The sequence below is a fragment of the Apteryx mantelli genome, chromosome 2, assembly GCF_036417845.1.
Source record: "Apteryx mantelli isolate bAptMan1 chromosome 2, bAptMan1.hap1, whole genome shotgun sequence".
NCBI classification, from domain to species: domain Eukaryota; kingdom Metazoa; phylum Chordata; class Aves; order Apterygiformes; family Apterygidae; genus Apteryx; species Apteryx mantelli.
Window position 1 is genome coordinate 290691 of NC_089979.1, and position 21255 is coordinate 311945.

Consider the following 21255-nt stretch of genomic DNA (forward strand, 5'->3'; position numbering starts at 1 on the left):
TACAACATGTAATGCCTACCCCGCTGCCTATGACAGCCCCTGCCAAATGGAGTAAGGGTCCTTCCAGAGGAATTCTCCCCCAAGGTCCCCACAGACAGCAAACATACATCCCATGGGAATCCCCCCAGACAGGTAACTGCTCACCAAAACCTATCTCCCCTAACAGATCGCAGTGCAACTCAGGATGACATGACTTCTCGTTGAGCTTTAAGAAGGGCATCTACCTCCTCATAATCTGAAACACCCATTCCTTTCCCCTCCACACAAAACTACTAAAGTACTTTCAGAGAGGACAGCAAGTTCTGCAGTCCTCAGGGAAGCAATCAGATTCCCTCCACTCTTATTTTCATGACTTCAGAGATGAAGTCCTATCACATCAGAAGATTGAGGAAGTGCAAAGTTGGGGTCCAGGAAGCTGAAGAATCTTCCTTTCATAGCAGCTGCTTCATTTCATGTTAACACACGCTTACAGGAAAGGTTGTCTGGCTCCCAGCCTGAACACTAGAAGTTCATACCTCATCTCTTCTACTTAGTGGAATTTAAGAATTTCTTCCCATTATGGCCTTCATCACTGAGCAAAGTCTTGTATCCTTATTCTAAGGGTAAAGAGGTATTCCTTACAATTCATAGTCAACCCAACTCTGATGTGCCTCAGCCATGTCTTGCTTGTGGACATGCACAGTATTTTAATAAGAATATGACAGATCTCTTGAGAAATGTTATGAGGGTACATCCACTTTTGCAGGAGGCACAGATGAATGAGCGTCATGGGAAGCCAAATCAAAAATGAAAATAATTAGTCTTTTCTGAGAGCCATAACCAAAGATGGATCTACTTTCTATCAAACAGTAAGCTGCCATCAATTTAACTGTTAGGGAAAGGAGGAATCATTCATCTCTCAAAATCTTCAAGAATCTTCAAGACTTCCCTTTTGGAAATCACTCTGCAGCAAAATACAAGATGATATATTCAGCACAAGAATGCTGGGTTACATTTAAGGCCCTGCAATATACAAAATATCACGCTAGATGATCAAGTGGATATTCCTTTTTGAACTTCATGAAATTATCAAGACAATGTTACGATAATTGCACAAACGAACACTGTAGCTTTTGAAACTCCAGAATCAAGTTTATCTCATGAAACCAATACAAAAACTTTTAAATACAGAACCATATAGCACTTTAAGTGACTTCTACCATGGTCAATGCCAGGTAAGTCGTGAGAAAGAATGGAACTTATAGTCAGGCAGATGCCCAGGCCTCTATGGCTAATATATAGGCTGCAGCCAGTAGGAGTGCATGAAGTATTCTAGACACCATACTAGATCTCATGAACATGGAGCAGTTCTACAAATAAAGGCCCATTATTTCTCTGATCTCAATCCAATATTGTAACAGTAGATATTTCCCTGCATGGTGCAATCAATCCTTCCTCAAGTGGATCTTGACTCTATATGATTAATCATTTTTAAAATAATTTGAAGAGAGGCAGGTACAAAGTATCTTAACCAGAGGCCCTCTGGTTAAGATTTTGTCTTACAAGATCCACTTCTGCCCATATAAGAAAGCAGAAACTGACAGTGGGTGTAGAGGCTGGCTGGTCGGCCTTTTGGAGAGGCTGGCACACACTAGTTGGTATCTCTACCTGCCTGGGCTACAGAACACTTCAGAGTTGGGGAGAATGAATGCAGGAGCATTTTCTGTCCTTATAAAACAGCAAAGGATTAATGGTAATGTTAACTAAACAACTAGCTCTTTGAGCTGGGGATTTTGTTTTGTTCTTGCACAGCTCCTCATGCTTAATTTAGCCTACACACCAGTGTGATGCAAATAAATACCAAACCTCATCTCTCCCTGCTCTCTAGTCCTTACTAGTTCTAGACATTTACTTGTTCACAGCACCTAGGTTCTTACCTCCAGGAGCTTGTCCCCAACACGAACCCCTGCACGAGCTGCAGGACCCTCTTCTGACACCCGTGAAATAAAGATGCCCTGAAAACAAAATTACATGTTAGAAGAGGTGAAGCCCATTCCTCAACCCTGGAGAGCGTGGAAGGAGAACATTCAGCCCTACTGAATTTCAGGGAAAGGGGAAATCCTTCACCAATCCCATCCCCTGGATTGGGGGAACAGGACAGCCACATCACCCGTTCTGGAATTGATGTAAAGGGGAAAGAAATCCCATTGCAGGGCTATATCACAGGTGACAAATTGGAAAAGGGAATGACACTTAATCCTCTTCCAGTGGGATGAGAACGTGACACAGCTGATGACACCACGTGAATGGAAGACAACCCCACACCCTTCCCCTTTTGAGTCTTGTGCATCAGGGCACAGATGGGAAAGACGGTGCTGTTTCTCATTATTGCTCTATGCAGTCACTAGCTTGCAGGTACCAGAACCTGGGTTCCAGAGGCGACAGCTTGTTCAGCCCTGCCAGCCTCTCACTTCTGGAAGGGTCAAGGACTGCTCCCATCTTGCTCTGTGAAAGCCCAGCCTGGCCACAGGCCTGATACATATGGACATCCAACTTCTAACTACAGAAGACTAATTTCTGTAAGTGGATGCTTCAATAACTACCCAGCCCAGGGTCTTACCTCATCATCACCCTTATAGGGGGTAGAGCCCTTGCCCCCTGCGATGCTGATGCCCAGCCCCCCCGTCTGCCGCACGATAGTCAGTGTCAACTGAAAGGAGAATGGACACAGGTTACAAGTCAGCGCAGACAGGGAGAAGGCCAAAATCATCTTGAAGAGCAAGGGATGAGTATATAAGAGAACAAGCACGGGAGTTCAAACTTTATATGCATGCATCTGCTCACATATCTGTGTGAGCTGTGGTATCCGTACCTCAAAGGGACCAAAGTTACAATACATTTAGACAAAGTCTTTTTCACAGTTGAGCCCTGAACTATATCTCAAGACCAAGAGTCAGTTTGCTCGTAATGAACAGGTCAGAATGAGATGTCCACCACAAAGTAAACTGAGAAGCAGTGGGATGGGACTGGGTAAAGAAGCAAGGATGGTGTTCACATCACAGCCCAGCTCTACCACATGGCTCCCTTTGGGGTCTAATTCCATACAACTACTGAGACATTAAGGGTCACCCCACTGTAGCATGCAGTAACAAGAATTGCACCTCTTCCAGAATACCCTGGACAGATACTCAGTTTCCATCAATAGAGCAAAGCCAATGAGTGAGTCTGAATAAGCCATCTGCTTTGCCCAGCTGGCTCCTTCCTCGTCTTCCTTCTGCACAGGCAGGCTCAAGATTGTGGCAGTGCAATATAGAAGCCTCTTTTCCTTCCTCTCTCCCTCCTCCATATACCAAATTATACCCAAGTTCCAAAAGCAAAACTTTTGCTCAAACTTGAACTGAAACTGCCTATATTCGGGACACTAGCATAAACTGCTCATGCTGCCTCAGTCATGAGAGGGAAGATATGGAACATGTGGTAGGATATATGGAAGGGAGTGGGATACAGGACTCTCGGGGATCTGCCAGGGCCAAGGACCAAGGAGCTGGTGAGGTAAGTGAAAGAAAAGTACAAGACACCTGGAGAGAACCAAATTTGCTGTCCTCCAGATGTCACTTCTCTGGAAACAAAGTCCAGAACAGAGAGCGGCTGCTGCAGAGGCATCTAGCTTCAACATCATGTCCTCTTGGCTTAGATCAGGCCACAACATGGGCTGCAAAAGAAGCAGGAGACTTGCCTTCCTTAACCCTCTCCCCACAAATCCTTCTTTACTTTCTACAATGACCAAAGCAAGAGCCTGTGGGAGCTTCACATTCTGCTAAGATTAAAACAAACAAAAAAAGGAGATGAAGAACTAGAATTAGGTTCTTTGCCATTTCCTTTGGTGCCTAGTCAACTGTAAAGTTGACGACTCCAGCCAGGTGCTTCACAAGGGAACCCCCTGATTCTACCCAGCCCATAAGTACATCTCCCCACGTGCAAAACCTAGCAACTGAGTGAAATCCAAGTACTGAAAGACATGCATTCTTCAGGTGAGATGGAGAAATATGGTGGTCATGAGAGAGCTCTGTACATCACCGATAGCACACAGTAAACCAAGTTATAGATTAAACATACTTGAGTGAAGGAGTCTGTTGGATCTAACTACAAATATCTACTTGCTTTTTTCCCCCAGTCTTATTGGATTTTAATAATGTTCTAAAGACTTCTTTCTATATTCAACACAAAAACTTCTAGAGATCATTGAAGACCTGGTTCCCAGACATGGACTAGAGAGTACTTAAAAACAGAATCTAGATATTTCCAAATAAAGTAGCTGATGGATTTGTTCAGTGAGTGAATGAATAAGACAGGATGTCATTTTTGACTTGCTTCTGACAACAAGTAAAGAATTTACCAAGTTAGTACTTCCAGAAAGTGGCTCTCATTTGCACAGTAAGTTGATTAAGTTTAAACTAACTGAAAGATAAACAACAAAGAAAGATAAATTTTGCAAAGTCATAGAAACTAAACCAAAAACATGTGGGAACTTGCCAGAAAAGTCAACTGGGCTGAGGATTAAGAGCCTCATTTCTATAAAAATAAACTGAAAGAACCAAACACCAAGGAGGAACCAGACCTAATTAAATTTAAAGACACTGCTGGAATAACAGCAAATGGACATGAATTGGACATAAATATATTTAGGCTGGAAAGAAGATTTCAAACACCCCAAACAAATGAGTCCTTGCACGAAGACAGTGTGGCAAGAAATCAAACTGGTGAATGGTCATTTTAAGTCTATGAAAAGAAAGATGTGAATATAAACCTGAGAAAGAAGAAACTGGATTCAGTAGCCTATTAGGGCTTTTCAATTTTATATTCAGTGTTGCACATTATGGCCAAGACACTGCTTTTTTTTTTTTCCCCCACAAAAACTGTAAGGTATTTCTTCCAACAGCATGTCTGTCCTGAGGCTGCTTCAGAGCTGCCTTGACTTTCCTGATATCTAGACTGATAGACTCTGGAAACACGGCGAACAGTTGCCCTAATAGCATGGGACAACACAGCTTCTGCAATCACTTTGTCAGTGACTTTCCTGCATTATTTTCTCCTCTTCTATTTTTGCCCCCAGAACCAGGGACCCACCCACCCCCCAGCAATGGTACATCTCACAAGTAACAACAAATCAGAGATATTCCCCACCTAGAAACACATTACTCATCTGATTCTGGTTCCTGACATCAACAAAACAGACAAACTTCATTAACTGGGCTACACATGCAGTGTTTCTTCCCAGTTCCTTCCAGACAGGCAGGCAGGCAGGCATGCCCTCCATGGGAAAGCGCTAGTGGGGAAGGGGAGGAATAGGAAAATGGAAAAAAACACCACTTCAGCCTAATGCTTGTATCTCCCTGAACTCCCACTGAAGACGAGGAAAAGCCCATTCTCCTATCAACTACAGCAAAGTATAAGCCAAGGAAGCAGGTGTGCTTCCCTCCCCTCTCCCCTACCCTCCCCCCGAACACCTCCTTCTGTGTTTCTGCCTGTACATTTCTGAGGAATTCACTCAAACAAGGACTAATTCCATCCCAACCTATTTTTTGTACCTTTTTAAATATAGCTATCTTTTAACAGATTCACTTGATCCTCCTAAATCTTCAAAGTTGCAGCACATAAACATATACTATTATAGAGAAACTTGAAATGCAACACACTATGGGCAGGCTTACTTTTCAGCAGCAGCCAGGGCATAGCTGAATATTATCCTAACAGACTTGGAACAGCATTCAGTGCTGTGTCCTTCAACCTGGCAGCTAAGGATTTTTGCAAAGTGCCTTTGGCAGGGGCACTGCAGACACAGCGGCAGCAAACTAGACATCACAGGATTCACAGTGCCAAAGCATGGAGTTGTTACACTTCAGAGCCTGCTGAAAGGCTAAGTTGTTCTTCCAGACATACCCAAGGGAGTCGGGGTTTTAGGGTTTTATTTCCAGAAGGCAGCAAGTTTCTGCAGGCACAGACATCTTTTTTTTAAACATGCTATACGTCTAGAGGCAGGTACATGTCTGATCCCTGGATTTGTATCACTTGAAGCTTTAAAAGGGAATGGATTGTCAACAGTGACACAGAAAAGCCAAGCATGTAATAAATACTTCTGACTTGTATTTGGATAGAAGCATGATGACGTACATGCATCACATGTTGGTGACAAAGCACATTTCACTTCATCGGCAGCTAAAGAATCCATTAAATATCATCAATAAAGGGCAAATAATTATTTAAAACTCAGAAGGTCTGGGTAGCTTGTACCCAAGAGTCTTAACAGTTGACCAAGATCTCTGATCTGCATATAGAGTATTTATTAAATTCTAGAACCTTGATACTCTGAAATAGCATTTATATTGTGTGGTTAGATAAAGAGGTTACACACAACAACGCCTGTCACTATAGGCCAGTCATGCTGACATCAATTCCAGAAAAGTAATTTAAGAACTAGCATGTATGCTTCTTACTAGACAGACAGAAACACAATTCATGCCAAGCAGTTGAATTTTATGGAACTTAGGTCTTGCAAAAAACACACACATACAAAAAAACCCCCAAAACACCCAACCCCCTCAAACAGCACTATTTCATTCTTTGACAAGGTTCTAAACTAGGCTGATATAGCATAGATATAACAAGCAGACTTTTGTAAAACATGAAACTTGTTATCACGGGACATTCTTACTGACATCATATGATGCTATTTTTACGTGTACATTATACAAGCTAAGAACTAACAGAGATCAAGTAGTAGTCGTTGGTGGAGAACCAAGTAGCAGCATTCTGCAGAGATCTTTATCAGGCCTGATCTTAATGCAAATCACTGACAGAAGAAATGCTGAATGGTTCCATATGAGGGGGAGCAAGGATTCTTTGAATAGGGGGAGGAGAAAGGATAGAGATATATTTACCTTCTTCGTGTCATTAATGAGGTTATACGAAATGGTTATTCCATATTTGAAAACAAGGAATTAGTGATACCCAACGAAACCTTAGCAGCAGGCTTAGAAGAAATGCTTTTTAGGACAAAGCACAATTAAATTGCACAATTTATTGCCACAAAATACTGTGGAAATCAAATGCATGAATGGGATTGGAGAGATCAGACATTGACAGCAGCTCCCCTGTGTCTACTTCAATGGTATGAACACTCCAGAGATCCTAAACTACAGACTACAAGAAGCTGGGAAAATAGCAGAGCAAGAATCACCATGTCTCACTCAGGCCTGGACTTCCTAATCCCACAGCCATCCCAACAGCAGTACAGAAGAAAATCCCTCACACCCAGCATTAGAGATGTCTACACAGACACACATCCAGCTCTGCGTGTCCTTTTTCCAGGAGCACCTCAACAAAATAGAGGGTACTTATAGAAGAGGCATATCCAGCTCAGGGGCCAGAGGCACTGACTCACCAGGAAAGATTAGAAGAGCTAAATCTGTCTGGCTTCAGTAAGCAATAACTTATGAGGACATGGGGCTATGCTGCAAATATCAGTGAGCAAATGGAAGGTAGGGGATTATTGCATGAGCTGTTGAGACCTAAATTAAAAACAAACAATGGAAAAAGGACCACGAAGGAAAGATCCTGCCATGGCACAGGGGCAGCCTGCAGGGAACAAACAGAAGACTCTTCTGGCTCTGATCTTGTTTCTTCCTCCTTTCAGATGGTTTTTTTAGTTACCAAGGGAATGGATACTTGCAGGGTAGAGATGGCAGGGTAGAGAACACAGGAGCCAAGCGCTTTACCCCCTTCCTACTTGACACCTCTCCACCCAGCTCGCTACTAAGCAGAGGCAGAGCCAAATAAGAAAGGCTTGTAAATCCCAGTGATTGGCAGCAGCATTAAGAACAGAACAGGACAGAGGAGCTGCAATGCTAAATACTCTGCTGCATCCCTGCAGGCTCCTTTCCCCACAGAGATTCCAAGTCCCTGGAAAACATTTCATTAAGTGAGGATGAAAAAAAGGATGTGTTGTTTTTTTTGAATATTCCTATTCATGATGACTTTTACACCATGAATAAAAATCTCTAGGTTCATATAGATATAATTAGCTCTTTCATTAGTGAATTCCAGAAACAGGGACTAAATAAGCTAGTACTTCTTCCTCATCGGATGCTCAGGGCACCCAGATTTGACACAGCGATGGAAATGTCGACAGCAAGAGAGGGGATCCTGAAAAGAATTGGCTGGATAAATATTGAAAAGCAATGGAAGACATTCAGAGTCCCATTGGAAATGCAAACATTTTTATTTTTACTCCTATTCTTATTGATTCTTTTTCATTCTGAATTGTTAAAATCATCTATTTTGCATCATTCTGACTACAAAATTTCACCTAGAAACTCCCATCAGCCCAATAATTTAATTGTTCCAAAGGTCCATTTAAGCACATCGTTTAATATGGAATTGAAAGACTGACAGGATTAGAGAATTTATGACTTTTTTCTAAAATCTGTTTCATTGGCTAGACTCAATTAAGAATTGTGCTTCATTTTCAAATGGTGCTGCTGAGGACAGACAATACACTGGGAAAGCATTTGTCCAAGGTGACAATCAGATAGATGGAAAATTCTTACACTAAACCTGGCACCACTTATTTTAAAGCATATAAGCATAGACATGTTTAAGTACCCGAAATAGTCTAGAGGACAGAACTCAGTAAGGATGTTGATGTTGAATGCAGGAACAAAAGCAGTACAGCTAAAGAGAATTCACATTTATGAACAGAAACTAACACATCTGAAGTAGAAGGAAAACTACAGAATTTAGTGCACTGAAGTCTGAATAAGCTCTGGCCTGTCATCCACAGCCGACAAAGCTGAATTCAAACAGAACAGGTGCATGAAAGGGCAAAAAGAGAGATACAAAATGGAGAACCTATCTTGTAAGAGGAGACTAGAAGAGTTTGGTATCTTTAATGTAGCACAAAGAAGGCTGAAACGGGTTGTGACTGAGGTCCATAAAAAGTATACTACAGAGAAAGGGAGAAAGGGTCAGATAACAGGAAAGAGATTTTTCAAGAGAAAAGATAATGAGAACAAAGAACTAATAAATGCAAGTTTAGCCTAAAAATAAGCTTTCTTATCATTCAGGAAGTAGAATTCTGGAAAAAACTCCCCGTAGGAGAAACCTGAGTGTGTGTGCATGTGTGTGTACGGGGTATGGGGGGGGGGGGGGGGGGAATCTACCTATATTTAATAAAAAGTCTGAAAGAGTATAGTACATGCTGCTAGTGATTGTAGGACACTTGACTTCAATATTTCTTCCAAATCTATGTTATCTTGTTCTTAAATGTCAGCTAGATGTTCCCAAATTGAACACACTGTTTTTTTTTTCTTTCTTGTTTTTTTTTTTTTTTTTTTTGGGGGGGGGGGAAGGGGTGTTAAAGCACATCTTCCAGAAAGGGCAACCTATCACAACTTGAACAACTCTTGTCTCCTTTCAGTTGCTGCATCCAAGCTGGAGATGCTTTCCTCCATCACAAAGTCTCAAAACTATTCTAGGAGTTCTCTTTCTCTGCTATCACCACTATCTCTACTATTCAATTTACAAGGAGAGACCAATTTTGAGAGGCACGCAAATGCTTAAGCCATATTAATTTCTACGGGTGTTATTTTGATACCTAAATTTTTGTATAATGCTAGTCCTAAGCAGCAAGACCTGTATCTGTTATAATACAACCTGTTTGCCCATTTGCAAAAGGAAAAATCAGATTTGCAGTGGAGTGTTTTGCTTAAACAAGGTACCTTTTCCCTCTTTGTAGACACTCCTCTACTGCTTTTTGTTTTTTCTGTCTGAGAAAGCAAATCAGATGAGTGTGCCACACTCTTAGAGCATGAAAAGGAAACCCTGCAGGTAGCTATTCACTTCCGTGAGAAATCATTCCACGGTTTGCTACTTGGTCCTCAAAAAAGCTCTAGATCTGTTAAAATTTGCAGCTGACACAGAGTGATATACTAAGGCGAATAAGAAACAATCATACAAGTAATCGCTGTCGCTTAGAAGGGGGATCGATTTCAAGCTGTGCCTTAACAGACCTAAACGCAAAGTTCAACATCTACAAGAAAAGATCACAATCCCTATCTTCAAAACGCTGCAGGGAGATAGTCGCAGAACAGGAAAGAACAGTAAGGACTCTTCAACCCAGGGGGAAAAGGTCATAAAAAATTTGTCTGGCTAGAAATTAAAAGACAGACATGCAAACAGAAAATACAGCACATTTTTCTTTGCTCAATGGGATGATTAGTCATTTTTAAAACTAAGTGGAGAAAGTGTGGCACTGCCTCTTTTGACAGCTTTGTAAGAGGATTCTGCTCTGTTAGAAGGTATGTTCTAGTCAAGTCAGCTGAACAAATGCAGATGACATGATCTTGCATTATACAAAAGAGATTTATTAAACTCTTCAGGTTTAAAATTTACAGGTCACTCTGAGAAAATCAAATTTGCTACATAAGAATTCAAAGCCTGATAATATCCTGATAGATATAGTGGTCTCACCTAGCAAATAATATTAAAAAAAAAAGGAGAAAGAGAGAGATCAAGGTATAGAGGTCCAAGTAAAAGGCAGTATTTCAGCAGTGTCACTGAGAGGAACAGGATTGCTCACAAGGGCAGGGCATCTTGATGCTATGCACTAAATGCACTAGCTTTTTTAAAGTTGAACCCCTTTAACCCTGGATGTTTCAGGAGCAAACTGTGCTGTCACTGTCTGCTTTTGGCAACTAATAGTTGTGGTGATAAGCACAAGGCTTGCATTCAAACATAAATGGTGACATTTCTGAGCAATTTCCACGGGACAAAACTACTTTAAGGAGATGACAAGACTTGCTCCCGACGGTAGAGTGACAGGATTTCACATCTGAGCAGAGGAAGGTGACAGCATTTTTTTCACCCTCTGGCAAGGAAGTAAGTCAAGGAGCTTTGAACCTCTAAGAGCAGCCTAGCTTTTTCCTAGGGAGGGAAATTGCCAGCGCATCCTCTCTAGACGGCCTTGTGCAGCTGTGCAAAAGTCCCATGGGAGAAGCAAAAACCTATAAAGTTCCTCCACCAGCACAAATTTTGCCACTGCAGAGTCCTTCATGTCTCTTATTTTCACTGTGCTCTGCAGAAGACAGGTTAAGGCTGGGCAAAACCAGAAGGATCACATCAGTCATCATCTCAGATGAAGAAACCTAAGTCACTTAAACAGAGCTTGGGACCCACTTCCCCTTATCATTGTCATTCCACAGAGTAGCTCTTGCTGGATGCTCTATTTCTTTGAAAATTCTCTGAAAGCAAGAAGATTTCAAGTGCAACTTCATGCCTTCAAATAGCAGCTTGATACACTTCTTTTGCCTTGCAGAAGAAGCCTCCCTACAACCCAGATACAGCCACTTCTGTACTACAGATGGAGACTGAGGCAACACATTGGGAAGAGAGTCAGCCATGGAAACCAGGTATCTTATCAGTTAGTCCTATGCTTTAACAAGATTATTCCTTCACCTGCACTAGAGTCCCATGTGCACTAACAGTCAAAGGAGATCAGGAAATACCAGCTGCATGCACAGCACCAGGCTCCTTACACCCCGAAGTTGGGGTGCTGACAGAAATCAGGTGGATATCTCCATCTCTACTTTACCGAGGTCAATCTTTGGCTCAGGATTCTGGCTTAGACTTAAAGAACGCACAATCAGTAGTTCCTTCCCTCTAAGAGCTGTATAAAATTATACAAGGAACATAACAGCAGCACTGTGAACTTACACTGTACAGCTCAAGAGACACCAGGTGCTCTGCTCTGCAATGTCCTTGCAGAGTTTGCTCAGGCAAACAGCCTCTTGGTGTAGCTATAACAGACACAGTAAAAAAGTTTTTCCTTAGATTCAGGAGGAACTTCCAGTGTTTGAGTTTGTGCCTGTTGCCTCTTGTCCTGTCACTGGGCATCACTGAGAATAATCTGGTGCCATCCCCTTTATACCCTCCCTTCAGATATTTATATGCACAGATGAGACCCACCCCCCCAGTCTTCTCTTCTCCAGGGTGAACAGTCCCAGCTCGCTCAGCCTTTCCTCATGTGAGAGATGCTCCAGTCCCCAAGAGCAGTGAGTTCCCAGATGAAGGAAGCAGGAAGCACCTGGCTATACTGAGTTTTGTCTGGTTATTGGTGATAGAAAAGCTATGCAAAAGAGAAATGCAAGAAACGTGAACATGTTTTTCAATGATCTGCAGCTAAGGAGATGGACAAATCTTCACAACACATTAAGAGTGGACCACAACTGAGTCACTTCGCTTTTTGCCTGAAATGGAAAGGATTTCTGTCATCTCCCTCCCAGAAAGTTTTGCTCCAAAACCAAGAAAGGGAAGTCTCCACATCATACATGAGGGAGAAGCAAAGAGGCAAGTTCATGGAGACGATTAGGCCAGCACCTTGATCTAATCCATGGGTCTGATACTATTGCACTGTCACGAAGGAAGTATCCTTGCTGCAAGCAGGTAGCACTGACAGCAGTTTCTGCCTCTTGCCAGTGACATTCTGCTTCCCGTGGTTCCCTGGAAGCACTGCCTGCAGGCAGTCCACTCACCCAAAGGATCGGGTTAAGACCCACTCAACTGTTAGAAACAAATTCAAGAAGTTAATCACAGTCAGAGGATGAGCTAAGGTAACAAGACATAGGACTTTAAACCGTGACACAGAACACCGTACACATGATGGGGCTTTCCGATCCCTCTAGTGCCACCTACCCCTTTGCGACACCCTAAAGGGCTGCATGTGAAGACTTCAGAAGCTTCTGTGGGGAAGCTGCATGAGATGCAAGAAACATTAGCTCCCGTCCACTTTTCTTGTCCAACGGCACAGGCTCCTGAGTTAGATTCCCCTCGCTACCCCAGAAGCTCATACACAGCAATTAGCAGATTCTTGAGGCCTCTGCTCCTTCAGAGCTACCTATCACCCCTGAAAGTATGCATTTATTTTCTTCCACCTTCTCTTTCCTCAGCGTACAGCAAATAAGATTTCCATCTCAGCCCCCCCTTTGGTTTTCTACATTTCTTCCATCTCGATCTGCAGCAGCCATTCTCACCTCAGGTATGGAAAGGTAGGGAAAGGAGGTGAAAGAAGGGGAGGAAACAATCATCATTGTGTGTTTGTGATCAGTCAGGTCCGGAAGCCACTTGACCCAGATAGATCAGAGTTCCCCCTACAACAACGGGTGAGCCTGGGAAGCAAATCAAGCAGATTGAATGATTTTCGGCAGAGAGAGAACAGTAGGAATGGTACAGACCTCTTCCTCCTCAATGCGAGCAGGTTCAATCAGCAGATTATTGGCTTGATCAAACGACACCCCCTGTTAGGACAGGAACCAGCAAAGAGGCATGCGGATTAGTGGAGCATAAACCAAACCCGCCACCACTACCACCACCACCACCCAACACGCAAACGCACACCGCTCCGATAGGTCTGGCCACACAGCACCAGGGCACTCACACCACTCCTGATCACCACCTACCACAGCGAGCACCAGCGACAAGGATGCTCCCGGGCTCACAACATGCAGAGCGTCAGCACTCTTTGGCCCGCTTCACTGGAAGCTACATCTTAAAGGCAGTATTTCGCCTGTGTTGGCGCTCTGAGGATGTGACCACCAAGCTCACAGGCTGAACACTAATAGCTGTTTCTACCCCCTCTGTGCCGAGTCATTCACTGAAGGAGGAAGGATTAAACAACACAGGAGAAAACCACAAATGGCCCTCTGGTGCCACCCAGCTGCTGCACAGCAATGAGGCTATCCCAGATCAAACTGCACTGCTCACTCCCGCAAAGGGAAAAGGCTCTGGTGGGACAGCGCAGCCTGCCAGATGCCATAGGATTCTGCTCCCAAATGCAGGGAACCTTAGAATTTCTCTCAAAAAAACAACTGTCTTAGCAAAAAAACAAAAAAAACCCAATCAAACAAAAAAACCCCACTCTGGTTCAAGGATTCAGCCTCTGGCATGCCTTGTTCTATCTCCTTCTTCAACACACGTGCAGCACTTCTTACTTGAGACTCTGCTCCACAGGGACACTGTTCCCCACATTGCCGTTTCTGGAATACCGCTCAGGAGGCAAGTTAGCAAACCTGCCTTCATGGAGCAGGCATCCAGCCCAGCCCCAAGAAGAGGAAAACTTATTTCCAGGCAGAAGTCTTAGTAAATAGCAAAGATGACTTTTTGATAATGAGATACCAAACCTGTGGTCTCAAGTCCTTGTGGGTGTTGCCAATGGGGCAGTGCATCCTTGGTTCTGAGTCCCAAACTAAAATAAGCCTTTTAGGTCAGGACATTTCCCAAGTAATGGCAGGTCTTTGATGCAGAGGACTCAAGCTGGCCTCATATGTTCTTACAAGCAGCAGCAACTTATTTTTACTCTGAAGAATGTCATGAACAGCAAGGAAACTGCAAGTCTGGTCCCTAGAGAGCAAGTACCAGTGCAGACAGGGCAAAGCAAGCATCCACCGAGGGAAAAGTTCAAAGCAAACTTGAGTGCAAGAACTTTCCCTGGGCAATATGAACTCCAGTGTGGGGTGGAAGTGATCCCAACAGTCCAGGAGAGGGTGGGGCATACGGCAAGAATAGCCATTAGTCCAGCATCTTCCACCAGTTTCAGAGACCCACATCTCATCCATGAGATCTGTGGATGTCATACTATGATGGAGATTCAGTGCCATCCTATCCCTGCCCGTTAAGTAACCTCACAAAATTATCAGCAACTTCAACTCCAACAAGAACCAGCCCGACCTCATGCACTGTTTCTCATCAGTATATTCCTATTCTACTGTGAGCATCTTTCCCCAAGCAAAAATCTCCATGTGTCCCTGGTCAAGCATAGTGATTCAGCTGAGTAGAGCCAAGGACTCATCAACTCGCAGCATGACCAGAAAGGCTCACCATGGCAATGGCAAAATTCCAGAGCACCAGTTCCCTCAAAACCCAGTGCACACATCATCAGAATGCACCTGTACTGGTGCAGGCAGAGTGTGGCATTCTCCTTTCTGCTCTCATTGCCCACTCTTCTCCAGGGAGCGCTGCAGCAGAAAGGGCAACTGCAAGCAGTTTGAACATAAGCCCGAGGAGATTAGAACCTACCCAGAGACACAGCTCACCCTGTCGCAGATGAGGTGCAACAACCAGTAAGCAAGGAGGCGATCGAAAGGAACAAAACAACCTGTCAGTGATGGGACAAAGGAACTATTCTTGCAGCACAGAACACAATATCACACGCAAGTGGGGAGTGTGCCAAAATTTGGACACAGCAAAGGAGTCGGACATAAGCAACATAGCAAGGCTACTGGATAATCGTATCAGCCCCAGAATGAACTTCAGCTCTCCCACCCTCAGCATGTCTCTCCTGAAGGGCTAGAGTCTCTTGCCAATATTTTCGTTGGCACCACACCTGGTAGTTCAAAGCAGCAGAAGGGACATCTGGAACCCCTCCAACCATTCCCCCTCCCCACAAGACCTTACCTTCACTGAAGGCTGAGTGGATAAAGCTCCATTCTTTATATCATCCTCATCCCATGCTTCCTCCTGATCCTCAGGCTCTGTGTTGTTATTGCAGCCTCCTAACTCCTCTTCCTCTTTGGGGACTCCATCACTGTTCAGCCCCTGCAGGAGTGCCACCACTGCCTCTGGCTTGGGCAGTTTAGTTATCTTAAAGTGTTTCTTATAATGGGGTGTGTCCTTGCGGATAAGCCTCTGTTTCTCCACTGGGAATGGTCGTTCTTCATCTTCATCCTCATCCTCACTCCGTATCAGTGTGTCCTCAGCAAAGTGTACAGTGGGCTACAAAGGCAAAGCCCCCCAAAGGCTGTGAGCCTCAGATAACAGCTATACCTGGAGGCAGCAAAGAAACCTGCTGTCCCTCCATTATCAACACAGGCAAAGCCAGTGCTGCTGCTTTTACACTACAGAAGATGCAGGAACACTCATTACAACTTTCACTACTCTTGTCTTTTTCCATTTTGGCTCTCTTGCCCAGACACATCTCCTGTCAGTTCCAAGGACTGAGGACACTGAATCCTGTAATCCTGATTTTCCCACAGTCCCTGCCTGGCTCCCACGCTATCCTTCCTAGTCTCCCAGGTACCCAGCTCCCACAGCCTCCCTGAATCTCTGCTTGCACTTGGGCATCCATGGGCTTCATTTGCCCCCAGTGACGGCCAGCTCACTCTGTACACCCATTTATCATTTTCACTAAAACTTTCAGGTCCTTCTGCTTTTTCATCATGACCTTGCTGCAGCTCCTAGGTTCTTACCTCATTGTATTCCACTTCTACGTCGTCCTCCTCTTGGTCAGCTGCTTCTTTATGCTCCTCTTCAGCTCTTGACTTTGCCTCCTTCTCCAGCTCTTGCATCTCAGGCACCTGCCCATTTGGCCAGTTCCTCTCTCCCTCCTCTCCCTGATCTTCTCCCCGAAAGTCGGCAGAGGCAGTGCTGTTGGAAAGGTGCGAGTCCTCACTGCGATTTGACATGGCACTCAGTCTCTTCTCCTGGGAAGACGATAGGTTGTAAAAGTCAAGATGAAAGCCAAAGATGCAGATGGAGCAGTGTAATGTGACTGGCACAAGGTGGAATATGATCCAGCGCCAGCAGAATCACCTTTTTCTTCAGACTGGCTACTGCCTTCCCTGCCAAGTCTGCTACTTTTCACCTAGGTCCACCCTAGTTCCACCATCTGTGTGGGCATTTATTCTCAAAATTACACCTGGGCAGCAAGACACCTCCCCCAAACACTCTACTCCTATCAATCTTTATTCAGAATATCAGAGCCGCCTTTTCCTCTCCCTGTACTAAGAGTGGCACTAATGCACACAATTCCCCTTGCATCCTTTTCTGTATCCTGGTTGAACCTCTTGCTCTATGTCAGTAAACCCTACAAAATCTTCATTCCAATCTTTCCCAAAAATAAGTTCTTCCTGCCGAGCTTACAAACACTGCCTCCCCATTCTCCAAATCTGTTATGCGTGGCTCTATGGTTATCTATTTCTTAGTGAACAGCACTCACTTCTGAGTTAGGAGAATTCAGGTCCGCATCAGGCTTTGCAGCATATACCTCATTGCGCCGAACTTCAATCACTTTCTTCATAACCTTCAGCTCACTGGGATGAGGGGTTGCTCTGCGCTGTAAGCCCTACCAAAGAAAAACACTCAGAGCAGGAGATTCAACAACCAGAGCAGCACGCACCATGCCTCAAGACTGAATTGTCAGTTCAAATGACAAGTATTAATCAGACCAATAGAGCTCCAGCTGGACCCAAGCTGTCACGTTGCAGGATGTGATCTGGGCCTCTGCTCTATTACAGCCTGCAGCTGGGAAGAGGACAGATGTGGAAGAAGACAACACTTCTCAGATATTCCTCTCAGATATTATCCAGCTCATTAATAGAGGAACTGGGAGAAGTTATGCAGACAGGAAGTTTTAAATTGTGCTTCAGTCTTAGCAAACACCATGATACAGTCAACCCAGAAATCCCTAGAGGAACACACAGGTGGAATTTTTTGATCTGTCTGGCATTGCTTAAAATGTCTGACAAACTCTTGTGTCAGCAGAACTTCCGACGTTCAGTTGGGTCCATCCCACAACAGGAGTCAAAAAACCTCAGCATTTTAAAATTAGTAACAATTAAAAAAAAAAAAACCAAACACCATCAGGAAAAAGATCTCAGTGCTGCAAGGACAGATGCAGCACTGGGACCAGCCCAAATACCTTTTATTAGAAGGATTCAGATCTCAGAATAATATCTCTCCACAAGATGAAAAGAGCAAGAAATCCTGCAGGACATTTAAACCAACATAGTACTTGCTGAAAACTGAGACTTTTATCCTGCCCTTTGCACCTGGAATTAAAGTAAAATGATCTGCCATATGTTTCTAGGTTTTCTGTCTACAGTTATAAAGTTTAGCCACCTTAGTTACAGGATACTCCACAGCATGGGGCTGCATCTGGTTCCAGGCTTGGAGGGTTAGAGATTGTCTGGTTCAAGTCTGGACGTGTTGCATTTCCCTATAGAGGGGGCCAGCTCCAATCCAGTACTGACACTGCTGTGACCATCAGGATCTCTGGGATACCAAGTGCTCCACGGACAGGTTAGCAGTCACAGTTCAACTGCCATGGGATGGCTGTCAATATTAAGTCTGCACAAAGGCTCTCAGGGCAATCTCTTTTATATCTGCTTGTCTCCTCAGGGAACCTAATGCCCTCGGGACTGCAAAAATATATAGTACATGCCTGCAGCAATAGTACAGGAGCTGTGAAACAGGAATACCATAATGGCTCCTTGTGCTAGGAAAAAAAGTGTAGATTATGCCCATACTTCTGCAGAAAGCTAACAAGTCTCTAGAAATTCTTCTTCTTACCCTTCTCTCAGCTCCAGACTCCTCCTCATCATCCACTTTGGGCTCATCCAGGAACTGAATCACACTGACTCTGTTTAAATTGGTGTCCGTCCAGCTCTCATCCACACTGTTCTGCAAAAGGTTCTCTGGGGAGAAGGATAACAAAGTGGGAGCTACTTTCTGAATGAGCAGAGTTGTGGGCTTGGACAAAAGACAGTTCTCATCCCATTAGAACGCTTCTATCATATTTGCCCATGGCCATCAAGCTGCAGAGGCACCGAGGACAAAGAATAAAGCCTCCAGATCTTGTCATCTCTTTTACGTCTCTTGCCAGATCCATGATAGCCCCTACAAAGGGTACCGAAGGGTTCAGTTTTAGCACACCTTACCCAAGGACTGAAGGAAAAAGGTAGGATTAAGGCACAAATCAGAAGTGCTGACACAAGAATGTCATCATGTCAGGAAGCAAACTTTACAGACAAACAAACTACTCGGTCAACAGACAGAAGCAGAATATTTGAAAACTAGGCTGCAGTGTCTCCACCACCTGACAGAGAAGCAGTTTCTGCTTAATCATCTCTGCCTTAGAAAGTTGCCAACAGCCAGTCAGGACACTAGGTCTGTTACAGCTACCACAGTAACCAAGAACAGAACAAGGCAGGGAGGAAGGCAACCCTGAGGAAAGGCTAAGGGACCAAGCAGTGGAACCTGGCTCAGTACAGTCCGTGGCCTCTTCTCTACAGCACTCTGCAGAGTGCATGGTATGGCAGACAGCATTCATAATGTGGCCTCTTACCTAGACTGGGAGAGGGCTGCTGGGGAAGCAGGTAACAAGTGAGAACTTTTTCTCCTGTCTTTTCATCGTCCTCTGTCTGGAATTTCAGCATGGGCTGGGATTGATTTTCTGCCAGCCAGAGAGCTTTCAGGTTAAGATTTGTCAAAGCAAATGGCAAGTTCTGCAGTCTGCAAGAGAAAAGAAGAACTGCTGGTTAAACCTATTTGGCTATGAAGGAGCTTCCATGCAACCCCAGACCGCCTTATCTGTGTTAGAGAAGGACAGAATCAAGTGACAGCAGGATCCCTCCTGTTCACCCTGAAACAGCTGGCTCATGCTGCATGTGGCTCTGCCACAGCCACAAACTGGTCTCCCGTAACCCACAAGGAACCCACCGCAGGTTTTAGCAGAGGACAACTTTTATCAACAATGTGGAAATAGTGAACTTCAAGGAGGGGGTTGAAAGCAAAAAGGATGATGCTTTCACAGACTAAATAGCATGTTCCAAATAGCAGGTCTGGTCGGCTTCCAACTTTTGTCAGAAACACAAGCCTCAGCCAACAGGACTGTAGCTAAAATCTGCAGAAGATTTCAGACTAGACTACAAGTGTTTGCATGCTTGTTTTATTTTTTTTTTATATGAAAGTCTGGACTAGTCTACCCAGTCTCTGAATTCTAGGGTTTCAAAACAGCAGAGCCCCAAATCCATTACACTGCTGCCTGTGACATGGCACTGGGCAGAAATCCTGCCTTCTCTACCCCCAAACAGTATGCCAAAATACAGATGTAGCCAGTGAACCACATACAAATCTGTGGGGGGGGGGGGGGGGGGGAAGAGGTCTTCATCCCTGCATAAAGTACAGAATTTTAGTATGCAACAATTTTTTGCTGAGTTGTGTTCAGGCTGTGCTTTGTACTGGTCCACTATTCAGACTGAATTTTACCCTATAAATGCTGACAATCCCAGTGAGACACCTAAGCAGCATAGAAAATGTTGGCAAAATCTCAGTGACACTGGCAAAACAACGGAGAAGTTGAGCTGGCATTGGCTAGAGAGAGAAGCAGAAGAACTAAGTGTGCCTGGTGCAGCTCTCAGACACCTGGAATCAAGCAACAGCTGGGTCACAGCCAAAGCACACCCTATGCCATAGGCTGAGAGAGAGGCTTTTTGAGCAAAGACTGCTTTTTACCGAGAAAATACAACATTTGTATTTACACAAAACTGACAGCGAGCCTGGCGCTCACTTTAGGCCACTGCCAAGGGCTGAAGGCTGAACAAGCTTCACATGGGAAACAGATCAAACCAAAAGCCACTCTGGAGCTTGTACATTACGAGGATGACGGTGCATATGTCTGTGGGCAGGAAGAGGGGGTGATGAGCGCAGTAGGAGGTGCTTTTCTACTAGACTGGCAAAAGCCTGACAGAGACCGAATGAATACTGTACTCATCCAGAGGCAGGTCAGCTTTTTATGCCTGCAGTCACAGAGAATCTGGTACACATCATAAGGCTTTGGCACCGGTTACCTGAGAACTGATTACACAAAACTACAAAACCTGGAAGGCAGGAAGACAGTGGACCAGGATTCCCCCAGGTCTCTGTTCCACGCACACTGATAGCAAAACGTCCACACACCTCCGCGTCAGTTCTATTCTATGTCAAATTACAACGGAGAAGTGCTTAACAGGCAAAGGCTGAGAGATACGTTCCCTCTTTCCAGAGCTCTAAGCTGCCAGTTTGGGCCTCTCCAAACACTTCCATGCCCTTGGGATCAGCACAGATCCAGTGCTTCCCACAGTACACCAGGGCCCAGCCCGCACCGCTCCTGCACACCAGCCTCTTTAGGAACGTGCCTCCAAGCCTGTTCACCCCACCTCCCGTTTACCTGTTCCCTGCCACATCCAGGACGTGAAGTTCAGTGGTGTTGGCAAGCTCTGGTGGCAGAAGAGCCAGGCGATTGTCTCTCAAGGACAGCACGTTCAAATTGGCACAGCCTCCAATCTCAGCTGGAAGGGATGTTAGCCGGTTCCGATCCACATTCAAATTAGTCAGCTTGGTCAGCTTCCCAAGGGATTTTGGTAAGGCCTAGGAAGGACATGATTGAGTTGTTATACCAGATAAGGATAG

At 44.5% G+C, this 21255-nt stretch overlaps 1 protein-coding gene across 3 annotated transcripts in view; it reads right to left on the reverse strand.

Annotated features, from left to right (window-relative positions):
* SCRIB (scribble planar cell polarity protein) overlaps positions 1-21255 on the reverse strand; it is a 158918-nt gene that overhangs the window by 106910 nt on the left and 30753 nt on the right. For 2 of the 3 annotated variants that reach the window (XM_067290035.1, XM_067290033.1), the window contains exons 10-18: positions 21014-21213; positions 19151-19317; positions 18376-18500; positions 17024-17149; positions 16275-16508; positions 15484-15801; positions 13266-13328; positions 2600-2689; positions 1917-1994 (exon numbers count right to left, since the gene is read on the reverse strand). In XM_067290035.1, the coding sequence (XP_067146136.1) occupies positions 1917-1994; positions 2600-2689; positions 13266-13328; positions 15484-15801; positions 16275-16508; positions 17024-17149; positions 18376-18500; positions 19151-19317; positions 21014-21213 (1401 nt within the window). The remainder of the gene's footprint in view (positions 1-1916; positions 1995-2599; positions 2690-13265; positions 13329-15483; positions 15802-16274; positions 16509-17023; positions 17150-18375; positions 18501-19150; positions 19318-21013; positions 21214-21255) is intronic. The other variant, XM_067290034.1, reaches the window with a different exon arrangement.